Here is a 13,059-nt window from a genome sequence, read left to right on the forward strand (position 1 = left end):
TGTCCACCCTCCAGCAGAGAGTTTGCAGCCGGGTCCCTCGCTTGGATGACGGGCAGGCATGGCCTGCTGCACACGTACGCCAGGTCGCTATCCGCAGCCTTCGTCAGCCCGCCCCGTCCACCTGTCCATCTGCCGCCAGCTCCCAAACCAGGACACACGTCCCCAGCCCGAGTCGGCCTGACGCGGGGAATCGTAAGCACGTGGCTGCGCGGGAGCCATAGCCCCGGACCTGCACGTTCACGGCCCAGCCCCGCAAACATGGGGGATGCCCACGGCTGCCAGTACCGGGCGGTGTCTCTTCCCTGTCACAGACGTAGATGAGGAACAGTCAGTTCTCCGAAAACGTGCGTTTCGTGTTAGAACCGAACGTGACAAGGCCTGGGGGCTGTTTGTGATGAGCCTGTGGCTGTGTTTCTGGAGCTGATGGGCCGGTTTTGTCCTCCTCCTCCTCCAGACTCCCGGGCTGGGGCTCTTGCTGTGTTGGGGGAAGGTACGGGCGTGTGGGGGGAAGCAGGCAGGTGTGTGGTGGTGGGTGGCTGCGGGTGCGGGTAGCAGGCAGGTTGGGGGAGAAGGTGCCGGTGTGGGGGGCGGAATCCAGCAGGTGTGTGTAGGGGAAGCTGGCAGGTGTGCAGGGATGGGTGGGGATTTGGGGTTAGGCAGCGGGCAGGTTGTGGGGAGGGTGCAGGTGTGTGTCAGGGTAAGCGGTCGTGTGTGGTGGGGGAAGGAGGCAGGTGTCTGCGGGGCTGGGGCGGAAGCGGGCAGGTGTGCGTGGAGGGAGCAGGCAGGTGTGCGTGGGGCGAGCGGGCAGGTGTGCATGACGGGAAGCTGGTAGGGGTGAGCGGGCAGGTGTGCATGACGGGAAGCTGGTAGGGGTATGTCGGGGAAGTGGACAGGTGTGCGTGGGCAGAGCGGGCAGGTGTGTGGCAGGGGGAGCAGACAGGTGTGCATAGGGGGAGCAGGGAAGTGTGTGGGGGGAGCGGGCAGGTGTACATAGGGGCAAGCGGGCATGAACGTGTGGGGGGAGGAGGCAGGTGTGTGGCAGGGGCAGCGGACAGGTGCATGGGGGGAGCGGGAAAGTGTGCATGGAGAGAACAGGCAGGTGCACGTGGCTGGAAGCTGGCAGGTGTGCACGGAGGGAGCGGGCAGGTGTGCGTGGGGGGAGCGGGCAGGTGTGCAGAGGGATCTCTGCGTGGCGCACGCACTGCTCCGTGTGCTCGTTGCAGGCGGGACCCTAGCCGAATTGCTGGGTCGTGTGTGGGTTTTCACGCCCCGGGGGCTTATTCCGGGTTAGGACGCACAGCGTGTTCGCTGGGGCATGCTCTCGGTGATCCGTGTGCCTGGCAGGCCGTGGCCGCTCACGCATGGTGACTGGTCTTGGGCGGTGAGGGCAGACGGGGTTCTTCTGCAGGCAGGAGAGAGGATGGGAAGGTCAAAGGGTTGCGTCGTGCGCCGTGCGCGGGGACCCGTGGCAGACCACCCCCCCGGGGGGCTCGTGATCCGCTCACGTCCGTTGCTCTCCCTGCTGGGGTCAGACGTCCCCGGTCAAGGCAACGCAGACTCGGGGTCCGCACAGAATCCCCTGGCCCGCTCACGGATGGCGTCTCCTCACTGGGTCCTCCCGTGGAGGAAGGGGCGAGGGAGCTCTCTGGGGTCTCCTTTGCGAGGACACGGGAACCCATCACGGGGTCCCCACCCACAGGCTTTACCTCCGCACCCCATCCTTGCGGGGTTGGGACTGAACGTAGGCATTTGGGGTTCACAGACACTGGCTGGACCAGACTTCTCTGCCTTTCCTTCTTGGGGGGAGCACGATGGGTTTCGTGCACAAACGATAAACATAGTGACTTTCCCAGGCCCTCGGGGGCTGTTTGTGCTCGGCCAAGGGAGCCGATGTGTGGAGGGAGGAGGCCGGTCAGGGCACTAGTTGTGGCTAACGTGGGGCCTCCAGGATCCACGGAGGGCGGCTGTTCCCACAGTGTAGGCCGTGTGGTGGCTGCGGGGTTCCTTCCTGGAGCTGGGACCTTCCTGCTCTGTCCCGGCCCTGCTGTGCCCTGCTCCGCTCTGCTCGGGGCATGGCCAGAGACTTCCGGGAGGGCATGGTGAGGCCCTTCACAACCCCGGGAGTGGCTGTCAGAAGGTGCCCTGCAGGGACTGACCCTTGAGCGCAGAGGACGTGGGCTTGCCCTACAGGGAGCCAGCCAGGGCACCCCTGCACGCGGGTCCGCACTGAGCAGCTCTCCCCACCTCGTGCCACATGTGTGGCCTTGCTTTGGGCTCCGTGCTCTGCACGTGGTTCTTTATTCCCCAAACAGTCCGTCGCGGCCTCACTTGGTTTTCTGCAGAAGGACGTGGGGCACAGAGCGGTCACATGCCTGACCTGCACTTGAGATTCAGTGGTCTGGGTGCAGGTTTCTTCTCTTCTTTTTTGGATTTACTTATTTACTTGAGAGAGAGAGCAGGAGAACACTCGGAAGCGGGGCGGTGGGGAGGGTCAGAGGGAGAAGCAGGCTCCCCGCCAAGCAGGGAGCCCGTCGACCCAGGACCCTGAGACCATGACCTGAGCTAGAGGCAGACCGTTGGCTGACTGAGCCCCCAGGTGCCCCCGGGTACATTTCTCTGAGTGTGCGGAGTGTTCTCACGCACACAGAGGAGTGCAGCGGCGTCCACACCAGATGACTCTCGTCTCTCAGAAGATGAGACGTCGCTGGCTGCGTGGGTCCGAACGGCATGTTTGTCTGCTTAAGAGAAAAATCCCACACGGGTGCCTGGCTGGGTCAGCCAGTGGAGGGTGGGGCTGTTGATCGTGGGGTCCTGAGTTTGAGCCCCATGTTGGGCATGGAGCCTTGGGGCGAAAAACCGATCCAGATGCTCAGAGCTGTTTCAGCTGCGGGCACTGAATTAGCTTGTGTGGCCATAACAGACATCCAGACCGGGCAGCTCAGATGGCACCTGCTCGTGCCTCTCAGTCCGGGGTGCTGGGAGGCAGAGACCCGGGCAGGGCTGAAGCCAGGAGTGTGACTTCCAGGCAGGTCCAGGCGTGACCAAGGCAGCTTCCTCCTGTGGCCTCTCTCCTTGGCATGTGGACCGTCCCCTCCCGTGTCCCCCCGTGGCCGCGTCTGTGTGTCCGTGTCCTCATTCCCTCTCCTCGTGAGGACCCAGTCCTGTGGGATCGTCCCACCTTGCGAACTTGTCTTACAACTGAATCCCTTCTTTGAAGGCCACACCTCGAAGTGCAGCCCCGACCTGAGGTCCTGGGGTGACGGTTTCGGCCGCACCGTGCAGACCGCAGCGGGCGTGTGTCTGGACCGGGGGGGCTGCAAACCCTCGTGTCCCGCCTGGACTGCTGTCGGCTGAGGGCCGGTCTGCGAGGTCGTGGAAGGGGCGTTCCTGTGGAGCGCGTGTGGGAGGCTGCCCTCGCGGGCTGACGGCACCCGTGTCTCGGCTGCAGGACGCGAGCGTGCGGATGAAGTGCATCCTGGCGCTGAAGGCGCTCTACGAGAAGAGAGAGTCGGCCATGAAGCTGGGCCTTTTCTTCTACAAGTTCAAGGTGAGTGAGGGGTCGCGTCCCGGCGGCTGCTTCCTCCGCCGGCTGCCGCCCCGTCTCCCCGTCCCCGAGCATCCCGGCGGACGTGTGGCCGTCCCGCCGCCGCGCGCTGGCCTAGCGTGCCAGCCACATCTCAGCCCGGCGCGGGGCTGCCGTCCTGCGAGGCTGAGCCGAAGGTTCTCTGGGGGTCCGAGCCCGGGGCCAAGCACCCACGCTTCCCAGCCCACCGGCTGACATGGGCCCCGGCAGCAGGGTGCTCTGTGTGCAGGGCTGAGGTCGGAGCACAGACGCGCCCGCCAGTGGGCCAGCTGGGGTGCTACCCTCTATCCTCTTGGTGCGGGAGTGGGAGGGCTCAGCACCCACCGTCCTGGCGGGGCAGCACGTCCTTGCTGGGCCCAGGGTCCGCTCGCAGAGGTCGAACTGCTCCCGGACTGTGGGTCGGTCATCCGGTGCATGGGACGACGTGAGGGGGCCGCCCACTGTGTTCCTGAGTTTGGGGGCCACGCCGTCACCCGGGACGCTGTTCCGAGATCCCACCGCCCGTTGTGCAGGATGGCCAACTGTCGGTCGGTCAGGGACCCGACCCCGGGACCCGTGGCTGGGCGGGAGCAAGAGTGGGGCCTCGGAGGTGGCCAGTGGACGCGGCGGGCCAGCCTTCATGGCGGGGGCCACCCAGTGGGTCATCTCATCCCTGTGGGTGCGGGGGAGGACCAAGTGTCCCTCAACCGCGTCAGGGTGCCCAGTGGAGTCAGACCGGAGACCAGCGAGGCCCGACAAAATAGGGCCACACATGCCTCCGTTTATGGACGTCGCCCCTGTCCTCGGAGCCTTTCCAGGACGCGGAGGCACCCAGAAGAGGGACCTGACGCCTGAGGAAGAGTGGGAAGACGGGAGCACGGTCCTCTCTGCTGTGTGCGAGCTCGGATATGCCTTCCTCTGGGTGCAGGGAGGCCCCCGCCCCCGAGGGAGTGAGGGCCGCGGCGGGCGGCTGTCCCGTACCGCCCGTCTCATACCGCCCACCGCTGCCCGCAGCCTCGCAGTCGGAACACCACGCCGTGCGAGGGGCTGACCTGGGCCAGCACGTCCTGAGCCCCGACAGGGCACGGTTGTGTCTGGGTGCCAGAAGCTCCTGGTCCTGGTTCCGTGAACCCCGTGGGGTAATGTGTGGCCATGTTTGGAGATGGGGTCCCCCAGCCAGCCCTCTCACGTCTGCCGGCTCTGGGGACAGCCGCGTGCCCTGCCCCGTGGTCCTCACGTCCACATGGTGGTTCCCAGTGTCTGTGGGAAACATAAGATCAACAGGCAGAGAGGAGTGAGCGGAAGTCGAAAGCCCCGCAGCAGATGCCCCGTGCCCACGGCGGGTGGAGGGCCTCCTGCGGGTGGTGGTGAGTCCCCCCAGAGGAGGGCAGCGTGGTGCCAAGCCCGTGCGTCCGCCGGCTGGGACCGGCCGCCATGTGTGGGGCAGAGGTCATGCAGAGTCGTCCCCTGTGCCTCATAGGAAAGGAGCGACATGTAGTCCCGTTGCCTGGACGGGGACTCGTTCCGTGGCCCCCCCCAGCCCCAGGCTGGGCAGGGGTGGGGACGGCCGTCTTTGGGCGACTCTGCGGGGCCACGGAGCTGGTGGAGGCCACCAGGCGGCGCTTCTCCTGAGCCCTGGAGGTCTCGGGCCTCTGGCTCCAGCTTCTGTGCTGCGCATTTCCTGTCACGATCCATCTGTACGGGCGGTGACATCTGGGGACATTGGAAAGTCAGGGGACACGTGGGTGTCAGCCCCGGCGGGGGGTGCTGCAGTCTCAGTCACCGAAAGCACAGCCGCACCAGCTCACGACCCAGCCCCGAGTCCTCCATGCCGCCGCAGGGCGAGAACACCTGCCCCCACTCAGCAAGCAGCCCGGGTCTGGGGGCCGTGGGACCGGCCGTGCTGGGGGTCGGGAGAGGGTGCTGCCGGCGCCCGGGGCATGGCCCTCGCCGCCCCGGCCTCTTGGGTGATCGGTGCCGGGCTGTGTGCTGCGGCTGACTCGGGATGTCAGGTGCCTCCGAAGGGGCCGTCCGTCCTGTGGGCGGGGGGTCGTGGTGCCCTGGGTCCCACACACGGCGCTGGGACGACGCCTGTTCGTCTTGGGTCTTTCCACAGAAACGGATCCTGTCGATGACACAGGACAGGCAGCCGGAGATCACGTCGGAGTGCATGCAGCTGCTGAGGCTCATATCCGAGTGAGTCGCCGTGCCCGTGCCGCGCGCCCGCCAGCTGGAGGTCCCCGCGTGCCCCTTCGGTGCCCCTGCCGGCTGGAGGTCCCCGTGGTCCCGCTGGCCGTACGTCATCGCGCCCATGCCGCCACCCCCCCCCCCCCTGCCCTGCAACGGCTGTGCAGGGCCTGGAGCCACCAGGCTTGCTGGACGCGGGCGGCGGGGCTGTGGGGTCGTGCCAGCGGAGCGCTGTCGGGCTAAAGACCCGTGCCACGCCTTTGCTCTTGTGTTCGAGTGCGCCGCGGTCTGGCTCGGTTAGAGACCTCTGCCTCCAGCGTCCGTGCTCGCGGTCCGTGGGGAGGGCCCCTGGGTCACCTGAAAGGTCAGACCGGACCGGGCCTGGCCCTCAGCAGTTGGGGTTCTCTCTGGGAGTCCCAGCTTCTCCCGTCTGCTCCTGGGCCTGGGTCGGGGGCTCCCGGGGTGCCGAGGAGCTGGTGTCAGGAGGTGGAGACCAGTGGCCGGGCCTGCAGAAAGTTCTGGAGACGCGTGGGTCACGGCGGCGCTGGGGCTGGGACGATGGGCGCTTGTTCCCTCGGACGCTCCCCAGCTGCACGATGCACCCCCTGGCTCAGTGAGTCACGTGTCAGATGCTGATGTCAGGTGTGTCTGGAGCAGGGGGCACGGGGACACCACCCCCATGCGTAGATGCCCAGGCGAGCGCTGTGGGGACATCTTGTGCCCAAAGGCTGGGGCCTGCCCGTGGTGCCATCTGTCTGCTCCGTGCTGAGGACAGAGTGGGACCACGTGGACATCGGACCCTCATGCAGCCCTGCCTCCCGCCGCAGCCCAGAGGGACACTGTCACAGCTGGAGGCCAGGCACCGGCCTTCCTCCATGCTGCGCTGTGGTCCCATGGGTGCCCGGCGCTGCCGGCACCTGGCCGGATGCCCACATCCAGGAGCGGCAGGCAGGTGACAAGTTGGCGTAGTGTAAGATGGACCCGTACGGAGAGTAGCGTGTACCCCGGGGTGGTGGCCTCTGTCTCCTGTCCTGTGCAGGCTGGGTGGCCCAGGGTGGCTGCATGTCCTGCCTTTGGTCTTCCCACGGCTGCTGTGTTCATCGGGGTCCTCCACGGAGATGGACCCAACAGGAGACGGGTGGACACGTGCATCTGGAGGGAGGCTCTTTGGGGGCATTGGCTCAGGATCCCAGAGCTGGGGACGTCCCAGGACGTGTGTCTGTGAGCTGGGTTTGGGAGCCCATGGTGTGGCTCGTGGGCGGCGGAGCGGATGGGCCTGGACCATGGCAGGTGGCCCCGGGGCATGTAGAGCGGCTCTTTGGCTTAAGCTGTCCACCTGTGAGGGGTTCCCTCCCAGGCTGAGGGTAGGCGCTGGGCCGGCTGCCGTCGGCCACCTGGTTTTGTAAGGAAGTGGCAGCGGCTGGAGCATCGTGGCAGCCTGATTGCTCGTGGTGGGGGCAGGGGGCAGCTCACGCCCGATTCCAGAAAGCCTGTGAGGAGTTTCCTGCATAGATCTGCACGGGGGTGAAGGGCTTATCCTGCCCAGCGAGGTGGGCCGTGTCTAATCTGTCGAAGGCGTGTATCCCACAAAGGGGAGGAAGTGTGTGTCTGCTGGGCCTTACCCCCGGCCGGGATACCCACCTTTTGTCGCCCTCGGCCGTCCTGCTTCCAGGCCTTCTGACTACACTTCTGCCAGCACCTGGGGGCCTTGTGAGCAAAGTGCCAGGTCTTGGGGCTGCACCGTGGCCTGAGTCTGTGGGTGGGCGCCCGATGACTGGGCTCGGTCGTGGGAGAAGCCCGTGTGCCTCCCGTGGGGCAGAACCGTGTGGCTTTGGAGCCCGAGGTTCGGACGGGGCTGCTGTGGACCCACCGCAAGCGCTCCTTGTGTCCAGGGTCCAAGGGGGAGGACAGCTGTCCCAGCCCCTCGTTGGGCTCTCCGTGTCCTTGGGCGTCTTCCACCTCCACTCGAAGCCCAGACAGTGAAGCACGTTAGGCGGCCCCGTTTCTGCTGGTTCTGGGAACGCCCACGAAGCCGCGTTGGCCGTCAGTCCGCGGTGCTGTGGTCAGGTGTGGGGTCAGTGGACGTGCTTGGACACAGGGTCACGCTGGTGCTACCCCCACCGACATCCCCCAGCCGCTCCCACCACAGGCGCCCGTGGACGTCTGCTGCCCCTCCGTGTCTGCCTCTGTGCGGACACCTGCTCGGAGGGTGGAGGGTTGGGCGACTGGTAGCCCGGGTGCACACGCAGGAGAGGATGCAGATTTTCCCTGATTTGGGGCTCGTGGCTGGCTAGAGGGGAAGGAACCAACCCAACCCTAGAGGCCCTGTAGGAGGCAGGACTCTCCCGGGATCCTGCTCACGGGCCATAGTCTCATGTGGCCTCAGCTCACATCCGGGGACGTGTTCTGCCCCAGGTGAGCTCGGACGGATGGGGATTCCAGAGGGGCCACAACTCGCGGAAGCTGAGGTCGGTGCCATTGGCCCAGCAAAGAACCCCAGTCTGCTCTCAGGGACAGGCGTGTGTGACCCAGCCCCGTGGGCACACTCTGTGTGCAGAGCCGCGTGGGCACAAACCCGTGTGGTGAATAAAGCTCCGTGTGCACTTGTGTGCCAAAGCCGTGTGCAAGGCCTCGTATGCACAGCGTGTACGGCGAAGGGCAGGGCAGGGCCCTGGGCTCAGGCGCGTCTCCCCGCAGGCACTACGTGGGCGTGTTCTCCACCATGGAGTACGTCTTCCTGTTCCAGTTCGTGTACGCGGCCTACAGGCCCATGGCGACCGCCGCGGGCGAACTCATCTGTAAGAGGTAAGGCACGTGCCCGGCCACCCCGGGGCCCCTGCTGGTGTCTCCAGGGCCGTGATGTCACTGTGGTGTTGGAGGTGGGGTCCCCGTCCCGTGTCCCGCGTCCCACCAGCTGCGGATCTGCAGATGGGGTAGGAGGAGGCCCAGGACCCTAGAGAACAGCAGGGCCTGTGACCACGGCTACACAGGACAGCAGGTGTTGGGCCCCGAGGGACACCGCGGGGTGGACACGAACGTGAGACAGAAGGACACACTGACCCAGAGTCTGGAACACGAGTGGGAGCCGACCCGCTTGGTCCGTGTGGCAGGCATGTGCGCACGTGGATTGCTTTGAGGAGGTGGCGGTGGCCCCTGCCCCTGAGGTCCCGGAAGGTCCCCGGAGGGTCTGAAGCCTACTCGGGTCCTTGAAGCCCCCTGAGGCCCCCTGTGAGCCTCTCAGGTCCTCGTAGCCCCCTGAGGCCCTGAAGCATGCTCTGTATCCCTGAGGGGCCCTCCTGGCCATCTGGCTGTCTGGCCCTCACTAGCGGGTCTGCGTTCAGGCAAAGGTTCCCCCGCCTCTGGTTCTCTGCGGTTTGGGGTGCGGTGACGGGGCGCCGTCTGGTTGTGGGTTCCCTCCCCAGAGCTGGCCCGAGCTGACAGTCAGCTCGGACAGACAAGTCGGTTCTAGAACTTTCCTCCGTGGTCCGCGTCCTGTCCCTGTGGCTCCCGGCTCTTCCTGCTCCCCGGGTCGTTGTGTGCAGGGTGTGCGCAGAGGCGTGCACTGGGGTGCAGGTTGGCCCGGCCCCACAGGACCCGGGGGCCCCGCCAAGTGCACGGGGTCCCCCTCCACGCCAGCACTGCGGTCACTGTCTCTGATGTCCCTAGGCTCCTGGCCCCTCCGCCCCCCGAAGGTTTCTTTGCTCAAGAGCCCCCTGACGAGTTTGATAGAAACCTCCAGAACATGAAGGCGCTCATCGACTTCTACCTGCAGGGCGAGGTGAGGGCCCGGCTGCGTGGGGCCCGGGGGCAGGATGTCCGAGCCACGTGCGGGGCCCAGACTCGTGTCCCGTGCCCACACCGCGTGTTCCGTGCCGTGTCGTACGTCACAGGCCCGCATCCTCTGTTGGGCTGGAAGGGGCTCGGCTCCTGTGTGGACGACGCTGGCTGTGGGCACGTGGGAGTCGCGTCCCTGGGTTGGTGTCCACGCGTGTCTTCGTGGGACCACTCACGGGAGGGTTGGGAAGGGAGCCGTTCCTGCCTGTGTCGTTACCTGACCTCCTTGCCCCGTGTCGTCATTGTGTGTCCTCCCTGGGCCATATTGTCATCACTGTGTCCTCCCCGCCCCTTCGGGTCATCGCGTGTCCTCCCTGCCGTGTGTTGTCATCACTGTGTCCTCCCCTCCCCGTGTCATCCTGTGTCCTCCGTCCTGTGTCATCAGTCCGTGGCCTCCCTGCCCCATGGCCTTACCACCATCTCCTCCCCGCCCTGAGTCGCCGTCATCACGGTGTTCTCCTTGCCCCGCGTGTTCATCACATGACCTCCCCGCCCCGTGTCACCCCACGTCCCCCTTTCACGGTCTCACGACCTCACGTGCCGGGCACGTCCCTGTCAGTTCCACAGACACGTCCCGTACCTGGTGGACGGCCTGTGGGAGGCAGCGCCCGCCCTGGTCCGGAACTGGGAGTGCATGACGGCCCTGCTGCTGGAGCCACGTGGCGGGCGCCAAGGTGAGCGTGGCCCGAAGCCTGCTCTGCGTCGTGGACCAGGGCCGCGACCCTGCTGGCCTCCCTGCCGTGCCCGCCAGGCCCACCATCCCCCACCCCGTGTCCTGCTATCTCCCCACACCGTGTCTCACTGTCCCCCCATGTCCTGCTGTCCCCCCACCCCCCACGTCCTGCCGTACGCATGTCCTCCTGTCCCCATCCCCGTGTTCCACTGTCCCTGTGTGCTGGTGTCCCGTGTTCCACTGTCCCCATACTCTTACACCGCCTCTGTGTCCCGCTGGCGCATGTCCCACTGTCCACATCGCACAAATCCCACGCTGTCTCTGTCCAGCTGTCCCCCCGTGTCCCAGTGTCCTCATGCCCCGCCCCTAGGTCCCATTGTCCCCATCCCCCATGTCCTACCATCCCCGTGTCTCACTGTCCCCTTGTGTCCCCGCATCCCTGTTCCAATTCCTACTCTCCCCCCCAGTGTTTCACTGTCCCCATCCCCCATGTCCCGCCATTGCCCTCTCCCACTGTCCTTGTTCCACCGTCCCCGTCCTCCGAGTCCTACCGTCCCTGTGTCTCACTGTCCCCTTGTGTCCCCGCATCCCTGTCCCAATTCCTACTCTCCCCCACCTCGTGTCGCTCTGTCCCTGTCCCGCCATCCCCTGCCATCCCGCCGGGCGTCCTCCCGTGCTGTCTGTGACCCCGGTTAGCAGCGCACGGTGCAGGCAGGCCCGTCCACGCCTCCTGCGATGTGTGTGCTCCTCGAGCGCTTGGCTGGGGGGAGGGGCACGCGCCATGCTTTCCTGGGGTGAGCGGGCCTTGGCTCTAGAGCATGTGGTTCCCAGGTCCCTGGTCGGGGGTCTGCAGGACGAGGGCCATGGGCTGCTCTCCTGTAAGAGCCCCTGAGGCTCAAAGCCTGGCCGCAGAGTCAGGGTGCAGTGTGGGCAGAGTGCCTGGTGAACGACCCCCCGGCAGCTGAGACCCCCTTCCCCATCCCTCTGAGACCCCGCGCCCCCGACACCACCGGCAAGGAGACGGCCTCTCCTCTGATACTGTCCTCCACAGCCCACCCAAGGCCCTGCCGCTCTGAGACGCCCTGTCCCCGACCCCGTGCTGCAGACGCGATCCCCGCGCCCGCTGCTTCCCTTGCCGTCTGCTGCGGCGTCCTCTGCTGGCCGCAGGAGTCCCAGTGCCATGTCTCGGGCGGCGAGGCCCATCACGTTCCTTGGCGGGACCAGCAGCCTCAACCGTGCTCCCTGGGGTCACCGAAGGGGCGTCTGTCTTTGTCGTGAGGATGCCTCCTCTACTCTGAGCCAGATGTCTGGGGCCCAGCTGTGTGCTCTCTGTTTTTCTTGCCTCTGTGTATGAGCCTTGGCTGTCCCTGGGCTCATCGGGGCGCCACGTTTCGGGTGTGGGACACAGGGCAGGAGAACCGACATGTGAAGTTCCAGAGTAGTTGTGGCAAATTACCTCGAATCTGGTGGCTTAAAACTAGAGTCCATCCTCTCGCAGCTCTGGAGATGAGATCCGGGGGGTGGGACAGGGCTGCCGAGATCCAGGGGGGTGGGGGGGCAGGGCTGCCGAGATCCAGGCAGGACAGGGCTGTGCTCCCTTCTGAGGCTCCAGGGGAGGGTCCTTGCTGCCTCTTCCAGCTTCTGGGGCTCCAGGCGTCCCTGGACTCGTGGCCGCATCCCTCCTATCTCTGCCTCCGTCTTCACGCGGCTTCTCCTCTGCGTGTGTTTCCTGTTCTCTTTCAAGGACACCTGTCAGTGAATTTAGGGCTACCCTTTTTTCCCCTAAGTTCCATCCCATTCTGAGATTCTGGTGGGTGTGATGAGTTAAAGTGACCACAGAATTGCCGATGAACAGCCTGTCCCCTCGACGGGATGGCTTTAGACCTGAGTCCTGGGATATTGGGACCGCAGCCGGGGAGCCCGAGGGATGAGTGCGCGGAGCCCCACATGGAGGTGAACGGGCAGCAGCGCTTTGCTTTGTGGGCAGTTTGGGCAAAGGCCGGGCCCTGGTTGCTGTCATCTGCGTGTCACGGAGTCTGTGACCTGTGCTGGGGCTCTGCTGTGCCTGGGATCCTGGCCACGTTCGCACTCCTCCCTGAACTCTACGTGTGGGGGCCACACTCCTCCGTCTCAGGGTCCCTGCCCCACGTGCTCTGAGCCCACACCGGGCTGACCGGGGCCTCTCCGAGCGGCACGTCTCAGGAATGTCCTGTCTCTGGGGAGGCCAGAGTGTGCTGAGCTAGCGCTGTCCCCCCGCAGCCCTCACCGGCCAGCAGGAAAGAGTGCTCATCGAGATCCTCGTGGCCGCCGTGAGACAAGCCGCAGAGGGGCGGCCACCCGCGGGCCGGCGCCTGGGCAAGAAAGTCAGTGACACCCCCCGCCCCTGCCTTGATGCTCTTCGTCCCCTGTGCTGAGCTCTCCGCTGTGGTTGTCGTGCCAGAGCTCTGTGGCGCCCGCTCCCGCCTCTGCCTCGCAGTGCCCCCCGCCCGCGTGGCCCTGAGCACCGCTTGCTGCCGCTTCCGCCTTGTGCTTGTCACCCTGGCTGCTCCCGTGGCCCCTGGCCCTGCGGGCGGGACTCCTGGCCACCCAGGTAGGTGTCGCCGGCCACGCCTTGCAGCTGCCGCCCACCCCTCCTGCTGGCTACCGAGCCCTGTGCCCGCTGGGTCCTGTGTCTGCCGTCTGCCTCCCCGGGGAGGGCACGCCACAGCCTTCCTTACGCCGCGTTCACTCTGGATGCAGCTATTTGTTGGCCACCTTTGAATCGCTTCCGTGTGAGCCTCCGCTGCCGCTGGGACAAAAGATC

The 13,059-nt window shown here is 66.1% G+C and overlaps 1 protein-coding gene across 4 annotated transcripts in view; it reads left to right on the forward strand.

The window, feature by feature from the left end:
- The window catches only part of LOC123935824 (cohesin subunit SA-2-like), a 55,054-nt gene that overhangs the window by 25,458 nt on the left and 16,537 nt on the right, over nt 1–13,059 (forward strand). For all 4 annotated transcript variants that reach the window (XR_006817027.1, XM_045996627.1, XM_045996625.1 and 1 more), the window contains 6 exons: nt 3,449–3,547; nt 5,679–5,758; nt 8,447–8,554; nt 9,416–9,527; nt 10,143–10,257; nt 12,516–12,619. Coding sequence is in view for 3 of the 4 variants with exons in the window: in XM_045996627.1 (XP_045852583.1) it covers nt 3,449–3,547; nt 5,679–5,758; nt 8,447–8,554; nt 9,416–9,527; nt 10,143–10,257; nt 12,516–12,619 (618 nt within the window). In the remaining variant the exon portion in view is untranslated. The remainder of the gene's footprint in view (nt 1–3,448; nt 3,548–5,678; nt 5,759–8,446; nt 8,555–9,415; nt 9,528–10,142; nt 10,258–12,515; nt 12,620–13,059) is intronic.

This window comes from Meles meles, chromosome Y (assembly GCF_922984935.1).
Source record: "Meles meles chromosome Y, mMelMel3.1 paternal haplotype, whole genome shotgun sequence".
NCBI lineage: Eukaryota > Metazoa > Chordata > Mammalia > Carnivora > Mustelidae > Meles > Meles meles.